This window comes from Antennarius striatus, chromosome 11, assembly GCF_040054535.1.
Source record: "Antennarius striatus isolate MH-2024 chromosome 11, ASM4005453v1, whole genome shotgun sequence".
NCBI classification, from domain to species: Eukaryota; Metazoa; Chordata; class Actinopteri; order Lophiiformes; family Antennariidae; genus Antennarius; species Antennarius striatus.
The window spans coordinates 20,853,718-20,869,978 of NC_090786.1; the positions used below are offsets into that span (position 1 = coordinate 20,853,718).

The 16,261-nt window shown below is 43.9% G+C and overlaps 1 protein-coding gene and 1 long non-coding RNA gene across 2 annotated transcripts; one reads left to right on the top strand and one right to left on the bottom strand.

The window, feature by feature from the left end:
* Positions 1-170: 170 nt before the first annotated feature.
* haao (3-hydroxyanthranilate 3,4-dioxygenase) lies at positions 171-15,491 on the bottom strand. The gene is made up of 11 exons (XM_068327363.1): positions 15,353-15,491; positions 12,347-12,739; positions 12,146-12,224; positions 10,228-10,311; positions 9,441-9,547; positions 3,403-3,492; positions 3,268-3,311; positions 3,037-3,182; positions 1,883-1,951; positions 1,698-1,780; positions 171-678 (listed from the first exon to the last, which is right to left on the bottom strand). Exons 2-11 carry the CDS (start codon positions 12,433-12,435, stop codon positions 606-608), a joined length of 864 nt encoding a protein of 287 aa, XP_068183464.1. The 5' UTR covers positions 12,436-12,739; positions 15,353-15,491; the 3' UTR covers positions 171-605.
* Positions 11,938-14,356, top strand: LOC137603682 (uncharacterized). The gene is made up of 4 exons (XR_011037308.1): positions 11,938-12,088; positions 12,401-12,559; positions 12,653-12,783; positions 13,623-14,356. It is a non-coding gene; the product is annotated as an uncharacterized lncRNA (long non-coding RNA).
* Positions 15,492-16,261: the final 770 nt, after the last annotated feature.

Here is a 16,261-nt window from a genome sequence, read left to right on the forward strand (position 1 = left end):
CCAGGTGTGTCTTAATACACTGAATATTCAAACAATAAAAAGCTGGATTTCTGCTCTTTCAGTTTTGGGTTTTGTCTGTGCAGATGGCATTTAGAGAGAAAAGGAAGTAACAAACATGAGTCCAGAGAGCTGTCTGTTGAAATATACGATCACAAACCACAGTGTGAGCTTAGATATGTATTTATTTGATCTCATGATTACACATTTTTAAGTTTAATAGTCAAACACAGTCAGCTTTTCATTCATCACACTCTGACAATCACAAAAATTGGGAGGCACAGCCGGAGGTCAGACCGCAAGTCAGAGGCCGACTCAGGCCCCCACCTGAGCCAAACGTGTAGGCAGCGATAAATTACAAGCACTTCATGTTCATAACAGCGACAAATAGTGCAGTGAACTGTTTCACATACAAACTGGCTGATTATTAACGTTCAGAATGATCAAAATTCATTCTGAAATAGTTTATTTTATTTACTTCCTTTGGTGAAACACCTCACACTCACAGAACACTTCAATTACATTCTGCGTGTGTGTGTGTGTGTGTGTGTGTGTGTGTGTGTGTGTGTGTGTGTGTGTGTGTGTGTGTGTGTTTTGGCTGGAGACGCTCAGGCTCTCTTCCGCTCAGGGTTTTGTACCACGAACAGGGCGACAGTCCCCTTCTCTCTCTGCCACTGGTACCTAAAGAGGAATCAGCTGTTAGAATATTTAGGGTCAAATCCTAAATCTCAAACTTGAGAAGAATGAAACTGGATTAAGATTTACAGGACCTATAGATGCCTGTCGTAAAACACACTATAGCAAAGAACAGGGGGTCAAACTCATTTTTCACCGAGGGCCACATCAGCAAAACGGCTGTCCTCAAAGGACCAGAAGTAACTAATAAATGTAACTAACGTAAAATATATGTAACTACTCCTTAATGTCAAATAACTCTGAGTTTGTTACTTATTTAAGCTACAAACATTACAGTTGCAAAGAAAAATGTTTGTTTCTCTGTTCTAACATGAACACTTTTAATTTGTCAGGTTATTAAACCCACAGAACTCCATCAATCAAGGATCAAACCATCAATCAATAAAGAAAAATAACATCAGACACAAGTTAGGACATTAACTTTGTTCAAAACTGTTTTGTCAGAGTTCAAATGGGCTGAATTACTGCATTGTGGGAAATGTAGTTTTTGGTCAAAGCACACTTTTGACCTATTTATTTTTAAAAGCTCTGACCTTTTATGCTCTCTACATTTGGCCCCCGGGCCTTGAGTTTCACACATGTGGCCTAGGACCTCAACTGTAGGTAGTGTGTTCTGTGTCTGTACAGCTGATATATGTAGGTAGTGTGTTCTACAGATGATATTTACAGATAGTAGGGGCTACAGCTAGACTTTTTTCTAGACTACATCTATCAGTCAACAACCACTGTGTAATAATGACACCGGGTCAATATAAATGGGTTGTTGTGATTGGTCCAGACATCAGATATTGTAATAAACTAGTGAATGTGATATTTAAAAAAAAAATTATTAGCAATGAAGACTATTTTCATCCTTAATATACCAGAAAACTCACTCATAAAACTGATACCATAAAATAAAAGTCAATCATGAATAAAAGTGGAATAAACAGTAAAGATTATCTTAAATCTCGATCAATTTCACACCCGTAACACTGACGGAGCAACAGTAGATGTGAACTCACTGGGTCTGTTCGGGAATGAGTAAACTGTCTCCGGCAGAAAGCACAAACTCCTGCTCGGCCATCGTCACGGTCGATGAGCCCTCCTGCGACACACAGAGAGAATGTCTGCGTAAAGACACACAAGTAGATTCACCAGCAGCCGCCGTGATCGGCTCCAGGAGGAAGAGGACTTCTTGAGAACGTACCATCTGCCAAATCCACACTTCAGTTTGGCGTAACGTTGGCTCTGTGTGCCCAGGACCAAACATCATCACCTGTTACAGAGACACGGCTTCAGAACGTCATGTCTGCTCCCTACCTCACATGCATCCATTCAAATTTATATAATTAGAAATCATTAAACCTGTTAAACCCGTTTGTTTTTTAAATGAAACCTGCGTGTGTAAGGAATTAGCAGTGAGAGACTGACAAAGATAACTACGAGTTGTTCCATAACAAAGTTGACAAAATTGAAATAAAATAAAATAATAAAATCAAAAAATGAAATAAAATAAATAAAATAAAAAATAAAATAGAATAAAATAAAACACACTAAAATAAAATACAATTTCAATGAGTTACTTTCACCCAATGGTTACAGACCCATAGGTCATTGACACAATGGTTATACATTTCAGCAGTTACATACGAGTCAAACCCTGCAGCCCACATGTCAAAGTACACTTGGGTGAGATACCGAGCCCCAAGTTGCTCCTCTGGGTGTTTGTGATGGTGTGAATAGTGATCACTCCTAAAGGGCCGGTCTACGAATGCCACCACAGCTAGTTAGAATGAGTAAAGTGCTGTGAGTAGTCAGTCTGACTAGAAAGCCACAATTTACAAAACAGTCCATTTAGTAATGGTATACTTTGATAATAACTTCTTTCCATTAAAAAAGACCAAAGTTCAAAGTTCAACATTACACTATCAGCTTTAAGCAGCTTCGTGAAGAGCTGTTGAAATCACTGTTGATCTAACCCGTTTGTTTTTTTTCTGTGGACCCTGAGCCTGAACCGAATGGATTTTACACTCGCTGGTTGGTTAACAGTGTGTGCGATCTTTATGTTACTTCACATGTTGATCCTCCTTCAATTTCTTTCTTTCGTCATTAAATTTTTGTAAACTAGGTATATACATAAGAACTTGATTCAATCTAACTTGAATTACGCAAAAACATTTCCTGGAAAAATCAATACCTATGTCATCAAATAATGAGAAAAGGAGATTTTTTAAGAAAAAAGGTCTGAGCAAGTAAGCTCAGTATGTAAGAGATCTTAACACTTGTGCGACTGACATGCAGCAGACAAAAGGTTCTGCCAGTACATGTTGGTGAAAACACCTGTGTTCACATCATTGGTACCTCCGTCTCAAACTGAGCACCAAACATGTCGACGTGTCCGCCGCCGGCCAGGGACGGCCTGTGTCTGTCCAGCCAGTCTTTGAGAGAGAAGGGTGACATCACGTTCACAGTGTTCATCTGGAAGGGAGCCCCTCTGTCAGAGTCACCTGCCCATCCAAAGAAGGTCACGTCACATGGTCAAATATAACGGGGGTTTCATTTTAGATGAATCAGTAGACATGAGGAACTCACCTGGGTCTGCTTTCCTTCTTTCTCCCTGCTTTACTGCTTTAAACCTACAGAAACAGTCAACCGAGAGTAACAAACAGTTAACAGCTGATGACCTGAGGAGACGCTGTAAAAACGGAGTTCATGAAGATGTCTTACTCTTCAATCAGCGGCACCAGCTGGGTTCTGAGATCCTTGCAGAAGAACCACTTCTCAAACAGGACAGTCGTAGTGTTATCCACATAGAACCTGAAAGGTGAAGTCAGTTTCAATGCTAACTCCTGCCCTCCTACAGCCACAGGCAGATAGAGGGCAGAACACATCCATTGATTCTCAGACCAGTAAAAATCCACAACAGTCTTCCTCATCTTGGAGGAACATGATGAGTCTCTGCCACAGGGTGGAGGCAACCATCAACTCTTCCTCTGTACGACTGCTGAGGTAGCAACCATTCCCATTGAACTGTGTACACACCTCCTGAACTTCCACAGTGTCTAGTCTTAACAGCCCCAGAGCCAAAAGTACTCATAGAACCTTCAGTCCATCCTTTCCCCACTCAAGTCCTCCAGGTAGACTGGGCACTGCCTGATCCCTCCTCTGTCCACCAATAACGATGATAATAATAACAACAATAACCAATGAAGTCAGAGACTGCAACATCCCGCAACACCCCTAAATAAATTTTTTTACCATGACCTACTTGCATAGGTCAAAGATCTCTGACCTACTTGCATGGGTCTGACCTACCTGGTCTCTGATCTACTTGCATAGGTCAAAGATCTCTGCAATCTTTGACCTATGCAATCTTGGACCTACTGTCACAGATCAAAGCTTTAGCTTTGATCTACGGTCTTACTCACACTGGCCTTCCCCCTCATCTTTCTATCTAGTCAGGTACCTGAGTGTACAAAAGTTGAAATTTGACTTTGACCTAGTTTTCTCAAGGTCAACGTCATCATCTCATTTTCATCCCCTTTGCTGCCTGAGTAATGTGCTTTTTGTTTCATCTTTCTATCGGTTGTGAAGATCTTTGGTGGACTAACAGACGGGCGAACACACTAACATTGATAATTACAATACATCACCGCTTTAATATATAATATAAATAATAATATCTATCAAACGCTGAATATCTCTCTGGCTTGTCACAATAATATAGTATGGTAATGTAATAACATCATCAGCATACGCTGAAACTGTATTGAAGTCATGATCACCATTAGATGACACAGGCATCAATCCATCCATCTTCCTCCGCTTATCCGGGGTCGGGTCGCGGGGGCAGCAGCTTAAGCAGGGAAGCCCAGACTTCCCTCTCCCTAGCTACTTCGTCCAGCTCCTCCAGGAGAATCCCAAGGCATTCTCAGGCCAGCCGGGAGACATAGTCTCTCCAGCGTGTCCTGGGTCGTCCCCTGGGCCTCCTCCCGGTAGGACGTGCCCGGAACACCTCACCAGGGAGGCGTCCAGGAGGCATCATGACCAGATACCCGAGCCACCTCATCTGGCTCCTCTCAATGCGGAGGAGCAGCGGCTCGACCCTCCCGGATGACCAAACACCTCACCCTATCTCTAAGGGAGAGCCCGGACACCCTGCGGAGGAAACTCATTTCGGCCACTTGTATCCGGGATCTCGTTCTTTCGGTCACGACCCACAGCTCGTGACCACAGGTGAGGGCAGGAACGTAGATCGACCGGTAAATCGAGAGCTTTGCCTTTCAGCTCAGCTCCTTTTTCACCACGACGGACCGATACAGAGTCCGCATCACTGCAGACGCTGAACCGATCCGCCTGTCGATCTCCCGTTCCATTGTACCCTCACTCGTGAACGAGACCCCGAGATACTTGAATTCCTCCACTTTGGGCAGGATCTCATCCCCAACCCGGAGAGGGCACTCCACCCTTTTCCGACTGAGGACCATGGTCTCAGATTTGGAGGTGCTAATTCTCATCCCAACCGCTTCACACTCGGCTGCGAACCGCTCCAGTGAGAGTTGGAGATCACGGCTTGATGAAGCCAACAGGACCACGTCATCTGCAAAAAGCAGAGATGCAATACTGAGGCCACCAAACCGGACACCCTCAACGCCTTGGCTGCGCCTAGAAATTCTGTCCATAAAAGTTATGAACAGAATCGGTGACAAAGGGCAGCCTTGGCGGAGTCCAACCCTCACTGGAAACGAATCCGACTTACTGCCGGCAATGCGGACCAAACTCTGACATCGGTCGTACAGGGACCAAACGGCCCTTATCAAGGGGTTCGGTACCCCATAGTCCCGAAGCACCCCCCACAGAACCCCCCGAGGAACACAGTCGAACGCCTTCTCCAAGTCCACAAAACACATGTCGACTGGTTGGGCGAACTCCCATGCCCCCTCAAGGACCCTGCAGAGGGTGTAGAGCTGGTCCACTGTTCCACGGCCAGGACGAACACCACACTGCTCCTCCTGAATCCGAGGTTCGACTTCCCGACGGACCCTCCTCTCCAGAACCCCTGAATAGACCTTGCCAGGGAGGCTGAGGAGTGTGATCCCCCTGTAGTTGGAACACACCCTCCAGTCCCCCTTCTTAAAAAGGGGGACCACCACCCCAGTCTGCCAATCCAGAGGCACCGTCCCCGACGTCCACGCGATGTTGCAGAGGCGTGTCAACCAGGACAGCCCTACAACATCCAGAGCCTTTAAGAACTCTGGGCGGATCTCATCCACCCCCAGGGCCCTGCCACCGAGGAGCTTTTTAACTTTTTTAACCACCTCGGTGACCTCAACCCCAGAGAGAGGAGAGCCCATCTCAGAGAACCCAGACTCTGCTTACTCATAGGAAGGCATGTCGGTGGAATTGAGCAGGTCTTCGAAGTATTCTCCCCACTGATCTCACAACGTCCCGAGTTGAGGTCAGCAGCGCCCCATCCCCACTACATACAGTGTTGATGTTGCACTGCTTCCCCCTCCTGAAACGCCTGATGGTGGACCAGAATCTCCTCAAAGGCATCTGGAAGTCGTCCTCCAAGGCCTCACTGAACTCCTCCCACACCCGAGTTTTTGCCTCAGCAACCACTAAAGCTGCATTCTGCTTGGCCAGCCGGTACCCATCAGCTGCCTCAGGAGTCCCACAGGCCAAAAAGGCCTGGTAGGACTCCTTCTTTAGCTTGACGGCATCCCTTACCACCGATGTCCACCAGCGGGTTCTGGGGTTGCTGCCACAACCGGCACCGACCACCTTACGGCCACAGCTGCGGTCAGCCACCTCGACAATGGAGGCGCGGTACATGGTCCACTCAGACTCAAAGTCCCCCGCCTCCCCCGGAACGTGGGTGAAGTTCTGCCGGAGGTGGGAGATGAAACTCCTTCTGACAGGGGACTCTGCCAGGCGTTCCCAGCAGACCCTCACAATATGTTTGGGTCTGCCAGGTCGGACCGGCATCTTCCCCCACCATCGGAGCCAACACACCACCAGGTGGTGATCGGTTGACAGCTCCGCCCCTCTCTTCACCCGAGTGTCCAAGACATGCGGCCGCAAGTCCGATGACACGACCACAAAGTCAATCATCGAACTGCGACCTAGGGTGTCCTGGTGCCAAGTGCACATATGGACACCCTTATGTCTGAACATGGTGTTCGTTATGGACAGTCCGTGACGAGCACAGAAGTCCAATAACTGAACACCACTCGGGTTCTGATCAGGGGGGCCGTTCCTCCCAATCACGCCCTTCCAGGTCTCACTGTCATTGGCCACGTGAGCGTTGAAGTCCCCCAGCAGAACAATGGAGTCCCCGGTGGGAGCGCTCTCCAGCACCCCCTCCAAGGACTCCAAAAAGGGTGGGTACTCTGAACTGCTGTTTGGTACATAAGCACAGACAACACTCAGGACCCGTCCCCCCACCCGAAGGCGGAGGGAGGCTACCCTCTCGTCCACCGGGGTGAACCCCAATGTACAGGCGCCAAGCCGGGGGGCCATAAGTATATCCACACCTGCTTGGCGTCTCTCACCATGGGCAACTCCAGAGTGGAAGAGAGTCCAACCCCTCTGGAGAGGACTGGTACCAGAGCCCAAGCCGTGTGTGGAGGTGAGCCCGACTATATCTAGTGGGAACTTCTCCACCTCATACACCAGCTCAGGCTCCTTCCCTGCCAGAGAGGTGACATTCCACGTCCCAAGAACCAGCTTCTGTAGCCGGGGATCGGATCGCCAAGGTCCCCACCTTCAGCCACCGCCCAGCTCACAGTGCACCCTACCCCTATGGCCCCTCCCACAGGTGGTGAGCCCATAGGAAGGGGGACCCACGTGTTCTTTCGGGCTGGGCCCAACCGGGCCCCATGGGTGCAGGCACGGCCACCAGGCGTTCGCCTTTGTGCCCCACCTCCAGGCCTGGCTCCAGAGGGGGGCCCCAGTGACCCACGTCCGGGCAAGGAAAATGTGTTCCATTGTTCGTACTCATCATTAGGGGTTTCTGAGCCGTCCTTTGTCTGGTCCCTCACCTAGGACCTGTTTGTCATGGGTGACCCTGCCAGGGGCACAAAGCCCCAGACAACTTGGCTCCTACGATCATTGGGACACACAAACCCCTCCACCACGATATGGTGACGACTCAAGGAGGGGATGACACAGGCAGTGAAACACAAATGAGTCGCTCTCTCAGCGTTCACAGGAAGGAAGGCTACAGAATTAGCCTGAAAAAGGGAAACTACCTGATCCCTCGCTGTACAGGGATTGGTCAACACAAAACTTTGTTCACCTTCGTGCATTAGCCTGACCACAGAAAAACACAATCACTCATTTCAAACATTCTGTTTAGAAGTGTAGAAAACAAAAGCAATCCGTCCCATCAAACTCTTGCTCTTGATCAAAATTTACATGTTTTAGCTGTCGGTCACATCCTGAATCAGCAGAATACGGTCCATGAATGTCCTGTCCGGTTAGGTCTAGATGGATAACACCCTTACGCCTGTTTGCTAAGACTCTAAACAGCACCTTATAGTCATTGAAGAGGAGTGCAACAGGCATCTAGATCATCAGTAAAGCCAGGCCTATTTTCTTAGGCAGCAGAGAAAGCGTGGTCCACCTACAGATCCTGTTTTGAGAAATTCCAAAAGGTCCATGAAGACCACATTCCAAAACTGTCTCTAACAGGTAGTTAAGAGACCATCAGTATTAGCTCAGGGTTAGTTCATAGTCCAGAACAGTTTTATCTGCTGGGCTGAGTTGAGGAAGCCCCTCCAGGACTCCTCTGCCCAAAGCGGTCAGTGTAGAATCACATTGCTTGTGGCAATCTTGCCTCTTGGAAGCTCCATTTATGTCTGCTTCCGATGTACCAGTGACTTCTCCAGGTTAAGGAAGTAGGTGCTTGTTGATTTTTTTTTAAACCTAACTTCTTTTCATGAAGCAGGTGGCTCATGTTGGAATCTGAGTCACTATTTAAACCTGATTCACTGCATAAAGTGTAAACTCCTTGATGACCATCTTGATTCTAACTGGGAGCTGTACTGCTGGAAAAACATAAATATTTGTGTTTTTACATCTTCCACCACTGTCCTAAAGAGTTCAACTCAGTGTTCTGCCTGTATAACCGGCCCCAGAAGTATTCCAGGTTGAGACAGAAAGTGCAGTCTTCGATGTTGGTTTATGAAAAACCAAAAGGGGCCTAATCCTAACATCTGACACCTAACATGGTGAAACCATCATACCTGTACTGACAAAGTGTTGATCAGGAAAAGTTTAAACAGACTTCTGCCACTCTTTTATTTCTGCCCTTTGAAACAGAAGAGTACGGCTTAAACTTCTTGGGAAGAAAATGGGTCACGACTCAACATGTCATCAGTATATCAGTACCATTCTGGTTAAAATAATCACCGAAACATTTAATCTTTACAATACAAACCAGACAATCGGGTTTTTCACTCTTACAGCAGTCTGGCAACATATTTCTTTTCCACTGATAATCAGATTGCATGCCTGGTTTGCTCAGGTGTCCCTTTTACAACAGGGAACTAAACAAGGCTGTTGCTGCCACCATTATCAACTAGTAACAACTCTGACCTCATTAACCAACACACTAACACAATAAGGAAAAATAACATGAGCAGCATCCACAAAAGAATTGGAATTCAGCCTGTGAGTCTCTACTTCTGCTCAAACCTTTTCTAAATCTATGGAGATCATTCTCCGACCTGTACATTCAGACCAGCAAGTAAAGGGTAAACCTCAGGCAGTCGGACTCAGTCAGCAGTCGTCTCCTCTCTATCACCAGTCCCACAGTGTTGGCCTGTCTCTGGGGCGAGTGGGGGATGCGAGCTGGCAACAGTAATATCTACAAATAGAGGCAAAAGAAATTTCAATTGGATTCCTGAACATTATATATTATGGTGCTCCTAAAAGAACGTGGAGAAAAAAAATCTTTTCATTTCTGATGCACAGAGAAACTAAATGTGTCACAGCAACAATACATGTGGAACCACTATGTATGGAATGTGGGAATGACAGCAGGTAATTAAATGATGGGAGCATTCATTTAATTACCTCTTAGTTGGTTCATCAAACAATCAGCTATATTTCACTTTGTCCAGTGACAGTTTCACATCTTCTGCTGTATCCAGTGTGCACCACATACTCAAAATGCAGTATATGATGAGTATCCACACTCAGCTTCTTGGGATTTACTTAATCCCAACAATTTCCACACAAATGTAGATTGCAATAACTCACCTGTGTGCAGTTAACACAACTGTATTATGCAAAAGCAAAAATGTGCAGTTGACTTGAAAGTCAGCAAAAAGGTCAGCCATGACAAAATGATGTTTCTTTTGTTATACTTGTGTGTAAAACGTCACAAAATTCATCACAACTTCTGAGACAATCATGACATGAAACCAGGCATTTTGAGGCTGTAACAATCTCAAAGAAGACAAAATCTTGGAGGAACTGCCGTATAATAAATATGATGCTAAACATTCTACTAAAAGTATAGAAATATACTATGTTAGAGCTTACCTCGCCCTCCCGAATATGCACATCCCTACGTTTGCCATTTTCAATCACCTTTAGGCACATGTTCCCCTTCAGCTGATAGAACAACTATGAAACCAGAGTGGAAGAGAACAAATGTCAGGATACCATTCTTACAATGCATAACAGCTTAACTTCATTAATGGTTAAAATCCCCATTAAGTGGATCCATTGTCTTCTTTTATATCCACCAGGTCTCATGAAGTGAAACAGACCAGGTTTGTAAAGTGAATCCGTTTGGAGTAAATTCTACTGGTGAACCCTGAGGCACCACTAAAGTGCTTCGAAATGTCTGATGATGTGATTAAGCGCTATATAAATAAATGCTGATTGATTGATTTATTGGTTGAACAGAGTGTTTCATCATACCACTACTGTGTGGTTAGCACAGCTTACGTGCATCCCGAGTGTGTATTCACCAGAGTGTACATGCCTCACTATTGTGTGACGAACAGAATGTATATGCATCAGCATAGCAGTGCATTGTAATGCGAAGCGCTAGTGTATTGTAACTGTATACACGCATTTGATGCTTTTGATGCTTACTTGAAAAACCAGTAAAACTAAAGCAGAGCTGACTTCAACGCAGCTTTTTTTGTTCAGTCACTTCCTGCTGCCTAAACCTCATTCACACTAACACATGGCTGAAATGCTGTTGACTTTGATAACGTATAAAACTTATTATTATTCTGACATCTATCTAACAGCAGATTAAATAAATTAGAATTTACTTGATATTATTTCTAACCGCACACGTAGAGAAGATATCCACAGATATTTGCCTTCCTAACACCAAAAACATCATGCTCTTCATCAATAACGTAACAAAGTTCACTTTGTCATTTGGGACATGTTTAATATGAAAAAGGCTCGTATTGTGAAATTATGTAAAACTGGAAATTAGAATAACATTTTTTTTATTCAGAGTCTTAATTTATTTCAAAATAAGTGTATTTAAGTCCTAATATTTGTTGCTGAAGAATTCCCTTCTATTGGTATAGATCATGATCCGACTCATGACTAAATTGTAGAATGACTCAGAATCCTGTAGCTTCTGGCACGACTATGACGTCATTGTCAAACCACTTGACTCCAGAAATCTGACTTTTGCTTTCAGGCTCCTGTATTCTGAAGTTTATGGTACATGCTTTGAAACACTTTCAGAATAAGTACATATACCAGATTCTTGAAGAATAACAAAGCATGACAGTCACAGATTTTCCCTGCAGAAAAAGAAAAATATTTTTATTGTGACTTAAAAAATAGAACAAAATAAAGCAGATTTATACAATTATATTTATTACTAATAGAAAGTAGCTTCTGTACAAATAATGTTTGAAATACTTTTGTGTATTCAAGAGATTTCAATATAGGATTACTCAGTAACAATTGAGTAAAAGTGGCTCAAATATGTAATCAAATTATTATTATTATTATTATTATTATTAATGTTGTGTACAACGTACTGTATTATTGACATAGAAACTACGGCGTATTTTGTATTTAAATGATTTATTCTGTTCTATTTCTGAGCAACATGTTTTCGTCTTGCGGGGAGTAAAACGCCGTTCACGTTACGTTCTGACGCGACACGTTTCACAGCCTTTTATTTTGAAAACCGGAAATAGTCCACCGACAGCCATTACAGTAATGTTTGGAATACAGGGCGCCCTTCATTCGGGAGGGAAGGTTGGTTTGACCACGCTTTTGCGAAAGACCGCTGGTTGGACCGCAGTCCCAACGGTCACGGCGGAGTTATTTACGGACTGGTTTGAATTTGAAGGCATCCAGTCGAAAACAGGAGAGAAAATAAGGATTTCAGATTTCCTTGACATAATCTGTGCAGGTGAGACTTTACAATGAATGAATGAAGTGTGTGTTTTCTTTTTTTTTTTTTTTTTACCTCCTCCCCTTCCTCGATGTGATAGTCCTGCCTGGCGTTTGGCCCTCCGACAAACATCACATTCAACTGGGAAAAGTGCCTTAAAGAAAGAGGCTTAAATTATACTACTGTGCTAAATAAGAAGTTTATTGTGATGTAAGAGTCAAGCACACACAGATGAACCCCACCAATGTTGACTATTTTCAAAATAAAGTTACTCACATGAGTTTGTTACACACCGGAGGCAGAAAGTCATTGTTGTTCTCTTCAATCCAGGAGTACACATTCACAACATCAGGCCTGCTGCTCATCTCTGCACCTCCGCTTTATGCTGGTGTGAATTCTGTGTGCCACTCTGCTCTGAATGGTTGAAATAAACTGACTGACTCAAAGTCCAACATACATAAGTGGAGGAGGAGTTTCATTCCCAACCAGGTGAAAAGCTATCACAACATGAGCTGATGTCACAGACTTGTTCTGAAGGTGATCATTCCTCACGCAACTTAATGATGTGTTTTTGGATTTTAGATGGCGGATTGTCCCCAGTCTTCAACCGATCAACGAGGCCAGTAGCCCACCGATCCACGTTCGAGTCGGGGCAGCTGGCTGAGAGTCCTGTGGAGGAGAAACAAACACGAGTGCACAGATTTTTACCACAGGTGTCACTGATTGTTTGTGTGTGTGTGTGTGTGTGTGTGTGTGTGTGTGTGTGTGCGTCTGTAATAGTTATATATTTCCTGCACCTGTCTGCTTTGTCCTGAAATGAATGAAACAGTCACTGTTATAAAACCTGTCAAAAGGAAAAGATAGCCCCAAGCACTAACTACATGGTTGCTAATGTCATTATTGCAGGCAGTGAATGGAACATCCCATAATATCAGCGCAGGACTACAAACTGCTATCATTGACAATCATTAGATCACATAGACCAGGTGTGTCAAAGTCATTTTCACCGAGGGCCACATCAGCATAATGGCTGGCCCCAAAGGGCCAGAAGTAACTAATAAATGTAACTAAATGTAACTAAATGTAACTACTCCTTAATGTTAAATATCTGAATTTCTGACTGATTCTAGTTCCAAACATTACAGTTAGACAGAAAAAACATGTTTGTTTGTTTCTCTGTTCTAACATAAATCCTTTTCATTTGTCAGGTTATTAAACCCACAGAACTCCATCAATCAAGGATCAAATTATCAATCAATAAAGAAAAATAACATCAGACACAAGTTAGGACGTAAACTTTGTTCGTTTTTGGGCTTAATTACTGCATTGTGGGAAATGTAGTTTTGGGTCAAAGCACACTTTTGCCCTGTTTATTTTTAGACACTCTTGACATTTTACGCTCTGGCGGGCCACATAACATGATGTGGGGGGCCACATCTGGCCCCCGGGCCTTGAGTTTGACACATGTGACACAGACTGGTGGTGACCTGATCTGATCAGACATTATTATATTAATATTTTTATGATTTAGTTTTTCTTTGCTCTGTTGCAGTCACGTCCCCCTCGGAGCTCCTGCCCCCCCCCCCTCCAGGTGGCCCCCTCTCTGCTGTGTATGCGCTGCGTAGCCCAGGACCGACATCTGGGGGGTCACAGCTGCCTCTGGGCGCTGCCTATGTACGCCTGACCCTGGGACGACTCGGGCTACGGCTACAGCCTGGCTGGACTGGTGACTGGAGTACGCCCCGTTTTGGGCTCTGGCTGCATTTCTTGCAGAGACTCATGTGATCAGAAACACCCTGAGGATACGACTGCACAACTGAACTGATTGTTGATATCTCAGTGTAAGAATGCAGTAAGATTGGCTTTACTTAACTCTTGCCAAATAACAAATGTTACCGTATTGTGTTATCAGAAGAGCAGGTCTAGACCGACTGTTAAGATAATCTTACATTGTATGACAGCATTAGACTCATTGTTCAGTGTTTCAGGACATTTTTGGGTTTGTCTTCCTCCTAAGTTTTCCTTACATATAAAAAATTATAAATTCAAAGGAATTGGAAATGAAATGTTTCTGATATATTAATTTTAGCCAAGTTTTCTATGAAATTTGTTGCATGTATTAATGTCCATACATGGTAGGGTTCGCTTTAATAATGATTTCAAACGATGCAGAAGGGTTCTGCGTTATATTTGTGGGATAAATGTTGCTGAGGTTTGACTGATGACTGGTCACTGTTCAGTTCCTCGGTGTGACATTCATGTTATTCTTCAAACAGTACAACTGTTACTGTGTTATTTACCTTAAATATAAAGAAAACTAAGTTTCCATTGCTAATGGAATGAAAATAACAGAATATAGTTATACAAAAACTCTGCAAATAGTATTTCATGGTTGCTCTGGAGGGTTTTGTTGGGTTTCACTGTCAAAGTGCTTTGAAATATCTGCTGATGTGATTAAGCGCTTTATAGATAAATGTTGATTGATTCTTATGGAATTCACCTTTAATTCCTCTTCAGTTTTTCTTAACCGAAATAATTCACAGTTTTCACAGGATCATTATCTTAATCAATGAGTTTTTAAAGGTTTCTTTACAGTTGTGGAACAATTTCTGGATTTTATCTTCTATCTTCATGGATATCAGTTACAACGATTAGACAGAAATTTCCCCGATGACATCACCATCAGCTGTAGCACACGTCAGTCGGATCTGGATCCAAATCACGTCCTAGGTCTGATGATTCCGAATGTTTGAATAAAATCACAGAAAACTCCCTCCTGTGAGATTACAAATAATAATAATGACCCAAACTGACCTGAAATCAGAGATTCAAACTGAGTTCAGTTGAGACTCAAATGTATTTTATAAAGTTTCTAAATTCTAAATCTAAATTCTGATCTAAATTCTACAGAAAGCCACCATTCCTTATAGTATATTCACTAGAATATATCATAAGGAAACTAATGATATAAATGTGATCTACAGGGGCGGGGTTTCATAGAGTCACGTGACGAGGATCAGCCAATTAGCGAACGCATGGTTTATACGGACGTACGGAGTCCGGCGGAGGTTTGTCCTCTGGTTCTTTTACTCACCTACCACCGCGCACTATATCTGTTCATGTCTTTGTTCTAAATCGCTTTCTCAGTCCAATTTTTCAAGAAACACAAAAGTCTTGCGGAAGCTACGCCGCCGCTGTGAGCCGCTGAGGTGATGCACCGGGAAAACTTTACCGACGCTAACTATGGAATCGGAAAGGAGTGACTGAAGGTCTGAAACAAACCTGCATGTGAACACTCGGTCCGTCTATTTCCATGAAAAATGCCCCAGCAGTTTGAATGTCACCACACGTGTCTCCATAGTAATCCACATGTTTTCACAAATCCATCTTCTATAACACCTGCCTTAGTGGTTCAAACCGGTACACGCCGTCCGGGTGGAAAACCTGACTCACCCAAGAAGGTTCCGACTACATAAGGTCCCGAAATAATCCAGGATGCGGAGAGGAACCGAGTCATTACATTATGTGTATTTTCGCTGTTATCACGACACATAGTCAAACTAGTCCATCAGTTTATTTCATGTCAGGTGTCATTTCAGTTGCCCAGCGGATTGTTTTTGGAGCTGGAAGTTAAAACAAGATCATCTAGTTTGTATGAAACAATCCAGATGATGGAGGAAAACCAGGTGCTGGGACTACATCTACCATGTGACGTGTCACTTCAAAGCATAACAGATAGTTTATTACAGTTAACTGGCAAAAATACATAATTTATCTGTGTGGGTTCTCTCGGGGTTCTCCGGTTTCCTCCCACCTCCAAAAACATGCCCTTCAGGTTAACTGGCCGGTCACAAATTGACCATAGGTGTGAGTGTGTGTGCATGTGTGTGTGTGTGTGCATGTGTGTTAGTGCGTCTTTGTGTGGTTCTGCGGTGCACTGGCGTCGCGCCCGGAGTTTCCCCCACCACACACCCCAAACCAGCTGGGTTAGGCTCCCCACAACCCGCTATAGCAGATGAAGTGATGAAAAGAAAATTAATGAATCAATGAACTTCTGCTTTTCTACTTACATAAACATTATGAAACAGTTTTTCAGTTTTCTCCTTCAAGTAATGAAAGCAATAGTATTTCAAGTATTTGGACGTGACTGAATTAATGAGGTATGTCTTCTGTCACTACACAGACAGCTGC